The sequence below is a fragment of the Bradysia coprophila genome (genome assembly GCF_014529535.1).
Source record: "Bradysia coprophila strain Holo2 chromosome X unlocalized genomic scaffold, BU_Bcop_v1 contig_45, whole genome shotgun sequence".
In the NCBI taxonomy this organism is placed as follows: Eukaryota; Metazoa; Arthropoda; class Insecta; order Diptera; family Sciaridae; genus Bradysia; species Bradysia coprophila.
In genome coordinates this window covers 28,918-46,298 of record NW_023503339.1, presented here as the reverse complement: position 1 = coordinate 46,298, position 17,381 = coordinate 28,918, and the positions used below count along the sequence as shown (strand labels likewise).

General features: G+C 38.0%; 3 protein-coding genes across 5 annotated transcripts; 1 reads left to right on the top strand and 2 right to left on the bottom strand.

The window, feature by feature from the left end:
* Nucleotides 1–1,945: 1,945 nt before the first annotated feature.
* LOC119070076 (probable nuclear transport factor 2) lies at nucleotides 1,946–7,502 on the bottom strand. 2 transcript variants are annotated; one of them, XM_037174376.1, is made up of 4 exons: nucleotides 7,202–7,502; nucleotides 6,674–6,745; nucleotides 6,501–6,599; nucleotides 1,946–2,620 (listed from the first exon to the last, which is right to left on the bottom strand). In XM_037174376.1, exons 1-4 carry the CDS (start codon nucleotides 7,307–7,309, stop codon nucleotides 2,507–2,509), a joined length of 393 nt encoding a protein of 130 aa, XP_037030271.1. In that variant the 5' UTR covers nucleotides 7,310–7,502; the 3' UTR covers nucleotides 1,946–2,506. The 2 variants fall into 2 exon arrangements, with proteins under 2 accessions (XP_037030271.1, XP_037030272.1); XM_037174377.1 differs by lacking the exon at nucleotides 7,202–7,502 and adding an exon at nucleotides 6,920–7,000.
* A 976-nt stretch (nucleotides 7,503–8,478) lies between these two features.
* Nucleotides 8,479–9,584, top strand: LOC119070075 (haloacid dehalogenase-like hydrolase domain-containing protein 2). The gene is made up of 4 exons (XM_037174375.1): nucleotides 8,479–8,650; nucleotides 8,722–9,018; nucleotides 9,087–9,300; nucleotides 9,360–9,584. Exons 1-4 carry the CDS (start codon nucleotides 8,508–8,510, stop codon nucleotides 9,528–9,530), a joined length of 825 nt encoding a protein of 274 aa, XP_037030270.1. The 5' UTR covers nucleotides 8,479–8,507; the 3' UTR covers nucleotides 9,531–9,584.
* An 87-nt stretch (nucleotides 9,585–9,671) lies between these two features.
* On the bottom strand, nucleotides 9,672–15,628 carry LOC119070069 (splicing factor 3B subunit 1). 2 transcript variants are annotated; one of them, XM_037174366.1, is made up of 7 exons: nucleotides 15,497–15,628; nucleotides 14,984–15,252; nucleotides 14,722–14,851; nucleotides 13,453–13,532; nucleotides 13,200–13,382; nucleotides 10,014–13,136; nucleotides 9,672–9,944 (listed from the first exon to the last, which is right to left on the bottom strand). In XM_037174366.1, the coding sequence occupies exons 1-7, from the start codon at nucleotides 15,522–15,524 to the stop codon at nucleotides 9,786–9,788; spliced, it is 3,972 nt and encodes a 1,323-aa protein (XP_037030261.1). In that variant the 5' UTR covers nucleotides 15,525–15,628; the 3' UTR covers nucleotides 9,672–9,785. The 2 variants fall into 2 exon arrangements, with proteins under 2 accessions (XP_037030261.1, XP_037030262.1); XM_037174367.1 differs by lacking the exons at nucleotides 14,984–15,252; nucleotides 15,497–15,628 and adding exons at nucleotides 13,913–13,979; nucleotides 14,279–14,346 and having other exon boundaries at nucleotides 14,722–14,857.
* Nucleotides 15,629–17,381: the final 1,753 nt, after the last annotated feature.

The following is a 17,381-nucleotide window of genomic DNA, read 5'->3' as shown; positions in this document are numbered from 1 at the left end:
TGGAGAGTATTTTTAAGAAATTAGACTGGAGTGAAATGGGTATCAACATAAATGGAGAATACCTGAGTAATCTCCGTTTCGCAGATGACATCTCCCTGATGGCAGCCGATCTAGATCAGGCGCAAATTATGTTACAACTGTTGAATGAGGAGTCAAACAAAGTCGGTCTCAAGATGAATTTGTCGAAAACAAAAATCATGACAAACATTGACGATGACAGAGACATTAAAATTGGTGATATTGTCATTGAACGAGTCGACAGTTACGTGTACCTAGGTCACAAATTGAAGTTGGTTCTGGACAACCAAACTGCAGAAATAAAACGTAGAATTGGTCTTGCATGGGCAGCGTTCGGAAAACTCAGGTTAATTTTCAAAAGCAAAATGAACAATAGTCTGAAACGTAAAGTGTTCAGCCCCAAATTTTTTCTATGTTAATGCTTAAAGCAGTACTATGATTTTCAAATTGAAAACAGAAAATTTTCATGATATGTTGAGAAAGTAGGAAAATTGGCAAGAATTCCAAAATAAATGATGATGTCTTTCAACCAGAATTAGACAAAATATTTGGTCAACAATAGTTCCTAGTCTCCAGAAAATTTCGAGGAAATACGGGTAAATAACACACGATATAGGCTACTGCGACCCTAGCGTTGGTCCATGTCACCTAAAACTTGAATCAATTTATCAATAATGTCTTTAGGCTTCAGCGCCTTAACATCGAAATGAACAAGCTGCAAAGTCCGAATGTATCAAATTGTCATGAAAATTTTTATTCATCGATGCAACATAAATGTGAACATTACAAGAATTGGTTTGCAGTTACTTCCTGGGTACTCATCAATTGCAAAGTCACTTCTTGAATTTCAATTGGAAACGGATGACAGTAATTACGTAGTTTGAGAAAAAATGGGCAGTAGTAAATTACAACCAATTATTACTTTGCATAATGGGTGGATTTTCCATTCCCAACGTCGACATCTTTTTAAACCTACTGAACAATGAAATATCGAAGCTTTTCTTGAGTGAGGGATGAATCTGTTTTGTGTTACGCATTGCATACTAGGCCGCAAGACTAGCTATCACGAGGCGCCTAGAATCATAAGGCAAACTTTAGTCGAAAGCAGGTGCATCAATTATTTATTTTAGTAGAGGGGCATTTCGTCAAAAAAAGCAAAACACTAATTAGAATTTTTCAAGGCCACGGAACACGAATCTTTTTTTATCAAACAAAATTTTGAACGCCAATATAAACTCAGTGGTACAATGTAAACATATCATTTCTTCGGCAACTTCCCATTATTTTCAACGGAAGTATACCGGAAAATACAAAGACTTTTTAGTTTTTAGTTCAGTGTTATAAATATATCAATCTACCAATATTTTCATCGAATAGGTGCCGATTTCAAGAAATTGGTACCAATTCGATGAAAATGTTTGTTTGTAGGATTCAAAATTTCCAAACAAGGACGTAGACTTGTACTGGATCCGACACTGGACATCCTTTTTTCAGAAGTTCTAAGAGATTTGACAATAATATCCCGAACTGCTAACACTTTCTACTGAATGACAGATTTTTGTCATTTAAAAAGGATTTTTCGCTGGATTTTGCAGGATTTCCATCAATTCGTAAGGATTTTCTTTTTTAATCTTGAGGATTTTTTTAATTTGATTTCCATGGTTTTTGAAGATTTTGAGGATTTTCTGATGAAAGAGGTTTCTAGTTTTCAAAAAGGTTCAAAGCATTTTTTCGATCGAGAGAGGATATTTCATCCCTCCCTTCGTGGACTGCTATGTGATTTTTCTTGTAGAATGAATTCATTTAATCGAATAGATCTTGTCCAAACGAGATTTCAAATGTGAGGAATTCACATTTTTTTCGTCTATGCTTCAGACTCCGAGGATTGTTCTGTACAGGATAGAAGTAAAATAAAAATAAAGTTCCGTCTCTATAATCGGCATAGTTTCTTCTTTATTATCCAAAAATATTTTTTGTTTTGTTTAACAGCATTTTCTTATGCCAAATTTATTGGAAGCAGTATACTGATTTCATCTCAAAACTGTAATCGATTTCAACATATAAATAGCATTTGTTTAAAGTTTAAGATGGTTTTCTGGTGTTTCTATGTAATCGGCAAATTAATTTTTATTTTCATCTTTGTGTTAACAACAATATAATCGGTTGGAATAAAAAAAATCCACGAGGAAGAATTATACATTTAATCAATTACAATATTCAGCAATATGTTTTCATAGAAGGGAAAAGAAAATATTACAAAATCCAATCTCGGTCAACAGTTCAGAATCTTACTTAATATTTTTCCATTACAAATGGTAAAATGGTGAGATGAAAATATCTTAAGAAAAGAAAAACAAAATTTTCGTATAAAAAAAAATTATCAGCAAAAATTATCAATCAATAGTTTTCGTAGTTAACAAATTCCATGGTGTTAGATGTGGCTGTGTGCAATATTGGAAAAAAATGGGCATCCCATCGTTTAAGGGCTTTAAGCGCTGTCGTGTATGTTCAATCGGAAAATGTCGTGTTGACAAAAGAATGAGTTGCCAAGTGGTTTCAACGAAAATACTTGAGAAAAGGCGTGTGGTGGATCTTCGTCACACTGAAAAGAGAAGAATTCAAATGAAAAAAAAAGTTAATTTCTATGTGAAGCGACAATTAATTTTTGATTTTTTGTCCAATTTCGATATCGTCGACATCGTGATACACAATCAGTAAGTCCCTCTGATCATTTTTCCGAAAAAAGATTTTTTTGATTTTACGTTTTAAAGGATTTTCCTCCATGTCATATAGACATCAAAAGCATGAAAGTTTTCGGTTTGAGAACAAATCGTATTTTTGCTTGCGAGTAGATGGAGCTTGGGCAACATTCTCTATTAAAAGTCGATCTAATTTTGTGACCTCAGTAGCATGTCAGGTATCGCTAAAAAGCTGATATCAGCCTCTATTAGAAGAATATACTTCAGAAACTAAAACATTCACCTAGTGCCATTGATAACCTTTCAAAGTTCATCCAAAGTTGGGGACTTGGGCTGAACTGTCAATGATGTGAAAATTTCCAGGACATTTTCTAACCAATTTTACGAAAACTTTTTTGTTGTGAGTTCCTCATTGAATCATGGGTTAAATAACGATTAATTTGATCTATGTCATGATTATCCTCATTCCGAGATCTAAGTTCACAAAATTGAGTTTTTTCGAATTATATACTAAAATAAACTTTGGACTTTTCTCGACATTTTGTGATGAAGCTCACGGAACCCATCGGAAAAAGTTTCCACGCTCCAAATGTTTGATAAATCCCTTACACGCAAAAAATGCTCTTGTGGATCACGATGTCGAAATTGGATAAAAAATCGAAAATTTATTGTCGCTCCACTTTAATTTCTATGCACCAACATTTCCATTGTTAGTCAATGCTGCACAAGTAACCGTAGAAGTGAGCTATTTGTTCACTTCCCAACCCAACAGTTTATGATGTTAAAATGAAGGTACTAGTGCCACATTAAGAATTTTCTAGTAAAATTTTCCTAGAAAGATCTGAACATCCTGACCAATCATGAAAATCTGTAGGTTTTACTTGTCAGGTACGAACAAAGCTTTCCATAAAATTTTCATTCCTCGTGTCGGATTGACACCTTTATTTCAACATCAATTTGGTTTCTCTACGAAAAAAAACTAGATCTCAAAAACAAAGCTGCCCTAATCTGCATCAGGGACTTAAATCTGTCATGCAAATTATTTGTTTGAAAAAAGAAAAACTTGTGTCTTTTATGCAAATTATTTGTATAGTTGATTTTTCAGAGGTAAGTCTTTTTGCAAATTATTTCCAAAGGTTTGCCAAATTATGTTCAAACATTTTCCCAAGCTCAGTCTCTTATGCAAATTATTTGTTGTCACTTTTTCGAGTTAAGTTTCTTATTAAATCTTATATTACCGAAATTTTTCCAGTGGAAGCCATTAAACTAGGTGGCGACTCATTAGTGGGTGCAATAGAAGAAGTACCAGAAGCATAGGAAAATGCAGTGATTACATTGCTGCATAAAAAAGGAGACATAACAAAGTTGGAAAACTATCAACCCATAAGTCTCTTATCAACACTGTATAAGTTGTTCATGAAAATAGTTACGATCAACACTGTACAAGTTGTTCATGAAAATAGTTACGATCAATACTGTACAAGTTGTTCATGAAAATCGTTACGAAGAGGAACACCAAGAAGCTCGACTTCTACCAACCTGTCGAACAAGCTGCATTTAGATCAGGCTTCAGCACAAACGACCACTTACATGTGATCAGAACGCTAATCGAGAAATACAATGAATACAAGGTTGATGTGGTCTTGATATTCATAGACTTTGAAAAAGCTTTTGTTTCAGTGGAAATATGGTCGATATTGGACTCATTAGACGAGTGCAGAGTAGACACAAGGTACTCCAACACAATTCGATACGTCTATAAAAACGCTACGTCGTGTATAAAACTCCATAAAAGCACGGAAAAAATTCCGAATTGGCAGAGGTGTACGACACACGGAAAAAACGGAAAATGTCAATGTACGTCTGATTCGATTACGATTTACGTGTGAGTCGCAAATACTACATCTCCTACGTATGTATGTATGTATGTATGTATGTATGAATGTATGTATGTACATCGAAGTCGTGAAATTTTACGTCTAAATCGTACAATAAACGACTGAGTGAACCATTGGTTTTGTACATTGTAGTTGAGTGAGGACATAACCAATGGTTCACTCAGCCGTTTATTGTACGATGGAGACGTAGAATTTTACGACTTCGATGTACATACTACGTACGAGACGTAGCATTTGCGACCCACACGTAAAACGTGATCGACTCAAACGTACATCGACATTTTGTGTTTTTTCCGTGCAGGGTGACACCATATCACCTAAGTTATTCACGTCGATTCTGGAGAGTATTTTTAAGAAATTAGACTGGAGTGAAATGGGTATCAACATAAATGGAGAATACCTGAGTAATCTCCGTTTCGCAGATGACATCTCCCTGATGGCAGCCGATCTAGATCAGGCGCAAATTATGTTACAACTGTTGAATGAGGAGTCAAACAAAGTCGGTCTCAAGATGAATTTGTCGAAAACAAAAATCATGACAAACATTGACGATGACAGAGACATTAAAATTGGTGATATTGTCATTGAACGAGTCGACAGTTACGTGTACCTAGGTCACAAATTGAAGTTGGTTCTGGACAACCAAACTGCAGAAATAAAACGTAGAATTGGTCTTGCATGGGCAGCGTTCGGAAAACTCAGGTTAATTTTCAAAAGCAAAATGAACAATAGTCTGAAACGTAAAGTGTTCCTGTGCTCACATATGGAGAGGAAACGTTAACGTTAACAAAAGCTTCCGAAAATAAACGAGTGGCACAAAGAGCCATGGAACGGAGTATGCTTGGAATTACGCTCAGAGATAGAATGACAAATCAATGGAGGAGAAGACCTAGAGGTAGACCACCAGAGAGATGGAATAATGGTATAAAGAGAATTGCAGGCGCAATTTGGCAACAAGCGGCAACGGATCGTTTGGAATGGAAGAGAATTGGGTAGGCCTACGTCCAGCAGTGGATAGAAACAGGCTGAAAAAGTAGAAGAAGAAGAAAGTAACAGTATGTCATAGACTTCACAACGTGCGATCTTATTACTTAGGGTCTGTGCAGCCGGCCTGAATCGGAATAAAGCAGAATGATTAAAGTTATAGGTCTACGGCTACGGCCAGACGTTTTATTATGATTTTCAGCAGAATCTGACGGCAGACAAAATTTTTACGGAAAGTTAATATGAAAGACTCCAAAATATCTGAATATCTGAACACTCCCACTGTCTGCTAGTTTACTTTCCAATTTCGATTGACCATGACCAATAAGAAGTTGGAATGTCAAAAGCTTCACAACGTCAGATATTTAGAGTAAAGTTCATTGTTCATTGGTTCCCGTTTGCCGTTTGTCATGACTTCCTGATAATTTTTCTCACGATTAACGTAGGTAACTTGGGTGGAGACATTTCAGGAAAAAAGGAAGACCTAAATGGAACAAGGTCGTGTATTTGATGCTATGGTTTAGTTCCACAGTCTTTAGACTCGCCGACTGTAACTGTGGAAAGATCATGACATCAGCACATTAAAAACCAAGTGAGCATGTTTATAGGCTGAATTTATTACTAAATATTTGAATGGTCTGCGAAGATTATTGAGGTGGAAAAACCATATCAGATCGTTAAGAACTAATGTTGCGTAAAACGATTACCTATTCATGACGATGTGTTTTTTGGCGCATTTACCAATTGTCAAGATTTTTTCAAAATTTCAAAACTTGTGTAATCTGTCCGTCGATTGCAATCAAAATCTATTTTTGCCGTTTATCTAAGAAAATTATTGTCTGCCACAAATTTCAAGTTTGGACAGACAAAAATTGGTTGAACATCAATTGACAACACTCACTTGTAATCTTCCTAAAACATTGATTAATACACCACCATCAAACATCGGTTGCGAGTCAACAGCTGTTAGAACTCTCTTGATCTTTTGAAACGTTAAACTCTGGAACAAACAGATTTTTGTTTTTGTTGCAATCAACCGATCAAAATCGTTTTTGGAAAGTGACATCAATTTACCTGCAATTTTTCCATAATCTTTGCAGCTCCTTGTAATTGTTGACCTTCAAATGTCATGAAAGATTGTTCATTCTGCAAAGAATAAACATTTTCGAATTTGAATAAATAAAATTTCAATTTCTATGTTAAAATGTGTATGTCGAAGTCGAGCAAAGTGAAGTGAAGACACCTCGAAACTCCCCGCTATTTCGAATTCCATTAACATAACAAACAACTTATTGATCATCAACATCAACATAACTAAACATTCAGTCTGTTATCAGCACGTATTGCGCCAATTTATCATAAAATACCCAAGCCGTAATGAATAGCACACCGAACCGAATGACGAAATTGCGAGAACAAAATTCGCGAAGAGAAAAAAGCTAACCGAAATTAGCATTTTTCTCTTTGAGGTTATGTTCCAAACAAATGGAATAAACAAATTTCGATTTTTTTGCACTTCCAGCCAGTGCGACCTTACGTTCTGCCTCTATGCAATGTGAACGACTCGCGCCAATCAAATTGATTCATTCCGAAACCACTCACATTATATAAATTAACCAAATTCGGTCTTTGCAACGGATCATCAAAGATGGCATAATATTGAGCTACAAATCCTTTTCCAATGTCTTCGTATTGTGGGTTGAGTGCCATGTTCAAGGAACTGCTGGTAGTTAAACTAAGTTAAAACAGGAAAACCGACGACTTTTCGAAAAAATGTAGAACGCGACAATTGGTCACTTATTTTTGAATTGAAATTGTGGTCGTTTGACAAAAAAATGTCGGCTATTTAATAGGAGAAAAGACGACATAAATAATCTTTGAATGTGACTGGAGAGTTGGCAGTACTGGCTGTCAAGTGTGTGTATGGCGCAACGGGCGCAACTGTTGCGTTTTTTTTTGTAGCATTGCCAACGTCAAAAGAGGAACGGCGCAATTTATCAAAAAAATATTTTAAATTCATTTAAACTGCTTGGTCTTTAATCATCTGGTGTCCATGCTATTGTGTGTGTGAGAAATAAACGGCTGTCGCGGATATGTGTAGTCATCTGCAGCCGTAAAGACTTTATTAAACGTTAAAACTATTGAAGTATAAGATTCTGTCTCAAGCGCTTAGGTGATGCTTTTCTAAGAAGACGAATCATCATTGAAAAAACCGGTTCAAGAAATTCTTAGACAAATAATTTGTAGAAAAAATCGTTTGATCGAGGACTAGTATTTGTTTAATTCGTCTAAAAAACTGTAATAAATTTACATGAAAATCTTTAAAAAAACAGAAAATTTGCCAAAGAAACCGAAGAAGTTTAGTCAAGTCAGGAGGAAAGTGAATCTTGTCATTCCCAAAGTACCAAAAGACACCGTTTTGATGCGCTGGTCCCAAAATTGACTAGTTCATTGTAGCCCTTTGTGAATTATTCATTATTTAAATAAGCTTAGGAAAAATCCGAAAAAATTAAGGTTTGAGATTGAATTAAGACATCCCATCAGAAAAAGGAGCATTGCGTTCCACACATCAAAAGAAGTCTGTAGAAGGCCTTAAACTTAAGCCCTTGTATGTAGTCTCGTCATTTCTAGAAATCCGTCAGGACATCAGCTCACTATACAGCACTCGCACCTTTTTTATCCAATACATTATCGCACTACTATCCAAATCACCCAAGTAGAAGCTTAAATCATCAAATCCACTTCGCTTAGCATTCGATTTAGCATTAATAAGCTTCCATGGTTTTAAAAATTGAAATGCGTTAAGTACCTAGCTAGCTAAGACTGACGAATATTTAGTACAGTTTGTTTATCTACTACAGCTGCGACTTTTATATTTTTACTGTCTCTATTGTCATAATCTATACGAATGTCCATCAACAATACATTGACCTTGAAAAGAGTATTAAGTTGCAGTGAGATGGCTCGTTTAAAAGCGGTTTTTATTGATTTAAGTGGAACATTGCATGTGGATAATGACCAAACTCCCGGTGCTGCAGTTGCACTACAAAGGTATGGAATGCATGGTTTATATCGATGTTCGATAAATGTCTCAGATTCCACCTTTGTTATTTACCAAACAGACTACGTAAGTCCGATCTCAGTATACGATTTGTGACCAACACAACCAAAGAATCTTCGAAAACACTGTTCGATCGACTGATAAACATTGGATTTGAACTGAATCCGGACGAAATATTCAGTTCACTCAATGCGGCCAAGAACTACGTACGCACAAACAATTTGAATCCGTTTTACATCCTGTCCTCGGACGCGCTTACTGACTTTCCGCCGGTCAACGACAGTGCTGAAAAAGATGCAGTTGTGGTTGGACTGTCACCGAAAGATTTCCACTATGACAACATGAACACTGCATTTTCGTGAGTGTTGCGGGAGTGACAAAGTTACTTTTTAGAGTTTTTGATGGAGAAAATTGCTCTCTTTTCAGAATCCTACTGAAAAAGCATCCGCTTATTGCCATTCACGAAGGAAAATATTACAAAACAAGCCAAGGCATTGCAGTCGGTCCCGGATGCTTTACGAGAGGATTGGAATATGCCGCTGGCACGAAGGCAATTATCGTAGGAAAACCGAATCCATTCTTTTTCAAAAGCGCGTTGCCGCCGAATGTCCAACCGGAGGAATGTTGCATGATCGGTGATGTGTGTTAAGTTTCCGAGGGAAGAAAACAGCAAGATTAATGACACCCACCCTTTCATAGGATCCAAGAGATGATATTGAAGGTGCCATGAAGGTTGGAATGAAGGGAATTTTAGTAAGAACGGGAAAATACCGAGCAGATGTGGCTGTAGATCCTCCACCCACAGCCACTTTAGATAATTTTGCAGCTGCCGTCGACTGGTTGTTTGAGCGAAATTTTACAATTGATTGAACTGTGTACTGTAATTGGAATTATATCGCTGGAATAAAGGTAAAATTAACAGAACCCCAACTCCTTCACTTATTGATGATTCACTGCGGTTCGAGTGACCTATGCTTGGAGAACCCCTTGGTAAATGAGGGAAAAATTCAGTTTCTCCTACTCGAATGTATTCTTTATTTAAAAATTCAAAATATTCCCATCGTACAAAGCGACTTAGTGAGAGAGATGTGGTGATGCCGGACCGATCAACCTTGATCACGAACTTTACAACATGTAATCCAACTCGTAACGTGCATATTGATTCTTCGGATCGTTTGATATTCTCGGGTAGCCAGCGACCAATGCATCTTGACCGCCAATGTACAGGGAGTTGTAGATTTTCCAGTACACATCTCGTACTTTACGGGCAGGATGGAATAGGCCCTGAAACACAGAGAAAGAAAGACATGTTAACAAATCGAACTCGGTGAATCCTACAACCGATCGTCTTACCTGTAAAGTGTATTGTAATATTTTGATGGGACCCAGTGATACTCTCAATCCTTCAACGGCATCCATAAATGCTTGAACCAAATGTGGTGAGGTCTCGAATATATTCGGCCAAACGTAGTTCAGCAAGTGAACGAGAGCGTCTTCGCAACCGAAACCGTACACTCCTAATGCCATATGTTTGATAGCTGCACACGCTGTCTGTCGATGAACCAAATCTCGATCCATTAAAGCGTCTTCGAGTAGCGGACACACACTGTAAATGTAATCCTTGCCCATTTCGCCGATGTATTCGAACAAAAAGGACATCGATTTCAACACACCATTCTGTACGTTCAGCTCTGGTACACGATATTCGTTCATAAGGGCCGGTAATACGGTAAATGGACGACATGTTTCGGCTACGATAGCAATAGCAACTGTTGTGCATACACGGTTCTGCCGTTCTTGTACTTTTAAATTGTTCAGCAGTGTGGCGAGTACGTCATGAGGACCGATAGCCTTAGCGATGTAACCGAATGTATTTACTGTTGCTCGACGGATAGCTTTTTTGTGTGCCTTTAACAGTTCCAGTAGCTCAAAGCAAATTCGCATCCATTCTCTGGCGGATACGTATTCTGGCCCACGATCAGCAATCCGTCCGACCAGGTCAATGCAATTTTCTTGTACTTTTTCGTGTCGATTCTTCAGAATGGGTGTCAAGCGAGGCAGTAAATCCTTGATCGGGGGTGTCATCTTGGTCATTCCAATCACATTGACAATGGCTTTAAGTGCGCCCAGAATAGAGCCGAGAACCTCTGGATATTCTTCGCCCAAATATTCGTACAGTACAACACCCAAATGTCCCATCAGTTTTTCTTCTTGGCATGTTTTCATGACGACAGCGATACGTGATATCAAATCAGCTGCCTGTTGTCGAACCTTTGCCGATTTGTTGTTCAAACGCCACAGAATGGTACCACAAATCTGCGGCAGATATGGTTTGACTCTCTTGCCCAACTGATTGACAATCGTTCCGAATCCGTTCAGCATGACTACATCTTCGCTGGTCTGTTCCTGGAATGCGTACAATATTCCGTCGATAAGCTGCTCCTCCAGTCTGGAATCGATGTCGGCTGCACCCAGATTGCCCATAATTTTCTCGATCGTTTCCATCACCATTTTGCGGTACGTTTCGTTTTCGTCTTTCAAATCATCCACCACTCGATTGATAATTTCCGAAGCTCCCACTTTGTTTGCTATTTCCACCGTCGTGTCAACCAGTTGACGATAATTGCGGCGATCCAATGCCATTCGATGATTCCAGAAATGTTTGAAGAAATGAGGCAAGATTTCTTCTTTGATGTACTGGGCTTCAACACCGTCAGTTGCGCAACACTGTTTGACTACTTTCAAGACAATTTTCTTCATTTCCTCATCGGGCGATTGAAATTCACGAATCAAAATCAACATTACTTCACGCGTGTAATAGTTGGCATACTCTGCATCCATCAACGGAATCAAATAACCGATGGCCTTCAAGAATGCAGCCAGACCCTTACCACGATGCGTCCGGATACCTTTCCACAATGGTTTCAATACAGAATCGAATGACTCAATGCCATAGGGTGTGGCGGCTTCAGCAAGAGCTGCAATAGCCAAAGCAGTAATGGTTCGAACTTTTTGCTGTTCGTCAATCAATCCATGTTCGATGATCTGAACCAGTGATTTCAGATGTGGTAGAATTGCGCAGCCCATCAGGATGGCAATTTGTTGCACGATTTTGATGCCCGTATGTCTGGCCTGCCAAGATTTCTTACTCTTACAAACGGCCTTTAAGAAAGGCAACAATGATGGAATGCCAAGCGCCGAAGCAACAACAGCAAATGCTCGTGCCGTGGTATTTCTTACGTATTCGTCGATGTTATCGATATCGGGTCGCATTGTTGAAATCATGGTAGCTAAACCGGCTGCTTTGGCCAAATTCGATATAATTTCTCGACCTTCGACACGAGCGTAGTAATCTTCATCGATGAGCAACGGTTCAATGACCACCAAGATTTTGTGCACGTATGGTCGCACCAAATCATCCAATTTGTACAAAATGCGATCGATGACTTTCACCAACAAATGACGCTCTTGATCTTCCAATGTCGGACTCATGAGCAGTGGAAGGATTTGATTAAACAATGGTCCTGCACCGAATTCACGAGCCTTGTCAGTGATTTGCCTCAGAGCTGATTTTCTCATTGGTGGTGTTCCGTTTTTGATTTTCAGCAGCAGTTTCATAATTTTGCGCTCTTTCTGCTCTTCGGGACTCAGCGCTTCCTCGTCAACGTCTAACAACAATTTGTCAAAGTATTGAGCGTCTTCGGGTTTCATGAACGGCAGATTTTGTCCTTTAGGTTGGTTGTCCATAAATTTTGCAGATTTATCCTCAACTTGAATGAAAAATCCAGTTGGGGTGCCGGCCATTGGTGTCGGAGTTGCTGTTAGTTTTCTGGCCGGTGTCCTCAATGGAATGTAACCTACTGGAGGCGGCAAAACTTTGTAGCCAGGTGGAAACATGGCATCGAGTTCTTCATCGGAAAACGGCCTATTTCGTTCGTCAATTTCCTTTTCCCAGCGATAGGCTTGCAACTGTTCTGGTGTCATTGCAGCTAGATGTCCAGGAGTCGGCGTTGCCATTGCCATAGCTTTATGACCAATCGGTGTCGAACCTGGCGTAGATTGTCCCGGCGTAGCACTCGGAGTCATACTCGGTGTCATGCTCGGAGTCATTGCCGCCGATGGTGTCATCGATGGTGTTGCATTGGATGGTGTCTCGTCCCAACGCGATCGCCGTTTACTCGTTCCCGGTGTAGCCGATTCTATGATTCCATCACTTTGAATACGGTCGGCTTTCGGTGTTTCAGCCCAGCCACTGTTATGACCTGGTGTTTCTCGTTCAGTTTTGGGTGTTTCGTCCCAGCGATTTCTTCGCGTTGATTTCTCGTGAGCTGGCGTTTCATGACTAGGAGTTGTTGCAGTATGAGAATGAGCTGGAGTTGCATCCCAGATTCGAGTGGCTACTCCGGGTGTTGCGCCTGGCGTTTCACTGCCCTTATGACCGGGTGTTTCATCCCAACGACGATCACCAGGTGTTTTCTGGAAATAAGAAAATTTAATCAGAATTTTCAATGAAATCTCTGAACTGTTGCGTCAACTTACCTCAACATCACCCCATGTTGGAGTGGCCGCCTCCGAGGCGGATTTCTTGGCTGGTACGAATTGTTCGTCAATGGTTTGATCCCAACGTCCTCGTTTCCGTGGCTCAACAGTTTTGTATGAATCGCCATTTCGTGATTGTTGCAGTGTTCCGTCTTTGGCTTTTTCGAGAATTTTCTTCCGTAACTAAAGAAAACCGAAATTGAGTTAGTGAAAATGGAACAATTTTCGAAAGCCCGTCAAATGAAATCCTTACCTCAGATTCTTCTCCTTTGAGCATTTGCTCTCTCATAATCTGAGTATAAGTTCTGGAACCGGTGTCCGGTGTTTTACCGCCTGTAACATAAGAATGCGTCAAAAACGCATTGAATTAACATGATCGTTTGAAAATGATTTATCATTGGGTGGCGTGCTCCAATCAAATCAATGTCAGATCCTACTGTTTTGTTCGGTATCTGAGTTGATAAATGTTTTCGTTTTTTTAATGGATAAAAAAATCATTTTTGAAAATCGGAAATTTGAAAAAGTCAAGTCCCCCAGGCACGGTTTTTGTTTTTGGTTACATGGTTCATGAATGGGTTTCACGCTTTTACTTCAAAAAATTGGTCTGACCGTTTTTTTTCTTTTGCTTTCGGTCGTCGATTTATTTTGTTTCTCTTATTTATATCGCGCAAATTACTTCAAATTTCTAATTTTCAAAAATTTGATATACGTACGTGCGTTCAGATGACTCCATTAACATTTATTAACTAAATAAATGCTCATCAACTTGTTGTACACAGCCTGAAATAATTCTGTGGTGATTAATACTTTTGATACTGAACATTCATACTCATACTAACAGACCATTTGGAGCAATTTCAAGCAAATATCTTTTCTGTATTCGAGTTAAGTAAATTTTTTCCATCGAATCGCAGAACATTTTCCATTTCAAGACAAGACAAGAAATTTAAAAAAAAAAACGTCAACCACGAAACGATGTTGCTTCCAATGACATCGAATAGAAAATTTGTCTTGATTTTGCTCAAACAAAAGAATAGAAAAAAACAAAAACAAATTGGCCAAGAGATCGACTCTCTTACTTTCTTTTCCCATATTTTTCTCTAACAACCTCAAGACAATCTTGGCCGCCATATTTTTCGTATCCAACCTGCGATAATTTTGTTCGAATTAATAAAAAAAATTAGGCAAACATACAGCGACACATTCATTCGCACATTCATTCCGAAGGGATCGGGACAGGATGAAAAATTAAAATCTAATGTTTGTTTACAATTGGTACGGGAGGTTTCTTTTCAACTGCGATGCGAATGGTATAATCGACATCGAGTTTCGTTTCTACTCCCATTGTTTTCGAAATGTGTGTTCAAAATAGGAAATGGTCTTAAGGTGAGCTCGGTCGATTCGTGGTTACAACCCCAGTGCAGGTTGTCACTCAACCTTAAAGCCATTTATATTGTCACCTAACAACTACGCTTAATTGTTAAGGAAAATCAGTAGAAAGAATTTAACAAAAAATACAAACCGTCAGCGAAGGGATCAGCTCGTTCCGGTGAAATTACGAGACGACGCCGCTTTTGTCTATATTCATCTTCTTTCTCAGCAATAGTCGGTCGGCGACGATCAGCGAATGGATCAAAATCCTCCTTCTCGGACTGAAAGAGATACAACAGGTTAATTGTGAAATATTATCACGGTCAATGGTTTGGACAGGGCAAATATTTGTGCTTCTGAGTTAATCTATCTACAGCAACCCATTCTTCGTAATATTGCTGAACAACACTAACCTGAACAATGTCTTTGAGGACCGCTTTCGGAGCTGTGTATGTGGCTCGAGCTTGTGGCATAGGCATTCCCTCATCTTCCTCTTCGTCAGCATCGTCAGCGTCATTTGCGGCAATAGAGGTTTCATATCGATTTTTGTTATTGGCTCCGTCATCGTAGAACTCGCTATCAAAATACGATCCACTTTCCAGCAAACCGACACCCTTGTCACTGGTTGTTTGAGCAATTTCCTTTTTCTTCTTCTGTATATCGAGGATCGTTGCCTCGATATCTGGTAAATGAATTAAAAATTAAAATTAAATTTCCTGGCTGAAAGATTCGGACAGAGCGAGAAACATTTAACATGGCGTAATTGTCACATCGAGAGTGGATTTTTGTAAACGTTTTTATTGTGTCAACAAACATCTCGGTTCGACATGCCAGTTTGATTCAATTTTAATTGATTTATGTTCGCATCGGCAAATAGACAAACGAGGTGTAAAATGGGTTAAAATTAGGGAAAATTCAATATTTACCTTCGTGAGTCCGCGGTATGTTTTCCATTTTTTTTGTAGATTTAGAATTTCAGCGTGAAGTTCGGCACAAGTGACGTTGACATCAAAATTTTTCATTGTTGCCATTTTTATTTTTGTTGAGACGAGGTGTCGTTCACCACCGGCTACTAAAATCGCTCCATTTAGTTTTAGTATTAAATACAAAGAGATGATAAGCTATTTTGAAAGTTCTGTCTAGTAAGATAATATAGACTGTTATGATGAAAGAGAAAGAAATATTTTGTCAAGTACCCCACAACTTATAATAGACTGGTCTTCGGTCCTCTCGATCTCAACGTAATATGTTGAAAAAGAAAACAATATTTTGACAAGTACCCCAAGGCAAGTTATAATTTACTAGTCTTTGGTTCTCTCGTTCTGATCATAACAGTCTATTGGGAAGTTTGGATCTTATTGAATTCGATTGGTTGGTCGAGCAATGTAATTTGGAGGATTTGACTTTTGTCTTTTTATATTGTTGTAGATGCTCCTAATCAGTGACTAAACTAAGGAACATCGCAGGTGGTAATTTTCCCATCTGCGCCCATCTAATTCCCACCTGCGAATCCAGATCTGCCCACAAGAAAAAATTCCAATTATCTGACTTGAAATAGTCAAATGAATGTAATTTTAATATAAATTTTGCCTGCGGCGCATTGAACCTAGTTGGAAAATGATAATTGCATTGTCGATATCAGTTTTTTTTAATCTTTTATTATCATTTACATGGAGATACAGATACAGAATCAAAGTATTTCACATTTGTAGCTTTCACTTTCCTAAGAACTAAAAAAAATGGAAAGAAATTAGGGTTGGCATGTAAAAAGTTACACTAAAGGAACTATAGGAACTAAAGGAACTAAATCATTCGGAAGGTCTTGGTCTAGAACTACTTTCAGTGGAGTGGCTTGAACTTTCAGTGGAGTGGCGTATGAAACTCCAAAATGGAGTTATTAACAAAAATTTGAATTTTGTTTCTCATTTATTTGTGTAAACGAAATCGGTAGAAATTCTCAAAAAATGTCTGTATGGAGGGTAAACATCCGAGATTTTTTCAGATTTTTTGGACCCCTAATTTAACGATGAAAAAATTCAATGATTTTTTTCCATATGCTAGACAAAAGTGCTACAACCGTTTTCGGTCACTTGATTTGTCTTCATGGAATGTGCCTACATCATGTAATTTACTCAGATTTTTTAAAATGGCTTAAGAATATTTGAATAAATATTTTTACCTCTAAGTAGGGGTCCAAAAATTCTGCAAAAACACAGATGTTACAGACGTTACTTGAGACTTTTTTCAGTTACATCCATTGAGATATATAAATTATAGACAAAACTCACCCTCAAACCCAAAAACTCACCACTATTGTGATTTTTGGGGCTGATATTCTACCAAAAACACCTTTTAGTCCAGTAAACCGATAATTATCTGCAATTTTCTGGAATTTGATTTTTAGGTCATATTGTGGACGCATTTTCCACAGGTAAAAATACACCCCTAACATGACCGAAAAATTAAATTTCAGAAAATTGCAGATTATTATTAGGTATGATCGGCAACTTGACTAGACTTTACATTTTGAATGATTTTTTGGATGAAAGACCCTAGACTTACGGTCAGAGGAATAATTCCCTTTAAATCGTAAAATATATTTACGTCAACGTCCTGAACGCATGATATTATTTTTGGATAAAAAATTGTTACTTTGGCGCCCAAGATTTTGTGTTTAGGCACCCCTTCGAAAAGTTTCCCACCTGCACAGAAATCCTTATTTTAGTCCCTGCTTCTAATGACCAACCGATAATAAATTTGCAAAATTAACAACGTTATAATCAAAATTTGAAGGACTCAATAATGTTCGTA

Excerpts from the sequence above, each read along its gene's own strand:
- LOC119070076 (XM_037174376.1), bottom strand. The coding sequence starts at position 7,309 with ATGGCACTCAACCCACAATACGAAGACATTGGAAAAGGATTTGTAGCT. Across the intron at positions 6,746-7,201 it reads ATTTGGTTAATTTATATAAT|AATGAACAATCTTTCATGAC; the intron begins GTGAGTGGTTTC and ends TATTCTTTGCAG. Across the intron at positions 2,621-6,500 it reads ATGTTTTAGGAAGATTACAA|TGTGACGAAGATCCACCACA; the intron begins GTGAGTGTTGTC and ends TTCTCTTTTCAG.
- LOC119070075 (XM_037174375.1), top strand. The coding sequence starts at position 8,508 with ATGTCCATCAACAATACATTGACCTTGAAAAGAGTATTAAGTTGCAGT. Across the intron at positions 9,019-9,086 it reads AACATGAACACTGCATTTTC|AATCCTACTGAAAAAGCATC; the intron begins GTGAGTGTTGCG and ends CTCTCTTTTCAG. Across the intron at positions 9,301-9,359 it reads AATGTTGCATGATCGGTGAT|GATCCAAGAGATGATATTGA; the intron begins GTGTGTTAAGTT and ends ACCCTTTCATAG.
- LOC119070069 (XM_037174366.1), bottom strand. The coding sequence starts at position 15,524 with ATGGAAAACATACCGCGGACTCACGAAG. Across the intron at positions 15,253-15,496 it reads CATACCGCGGACTCACGAAG|ATATCGAGGCAACGATCCTC; the intron begins GTAAATATTGAA and ends TTCATTTACCAG. Across the intron at positions 9,945-10,013 it reads TATTACAATACACTTTACAG|GGCCTATTCCATCCTGCCCG; the intron begins GTAAGACGATCG and ends TCTGTGTTTCAG.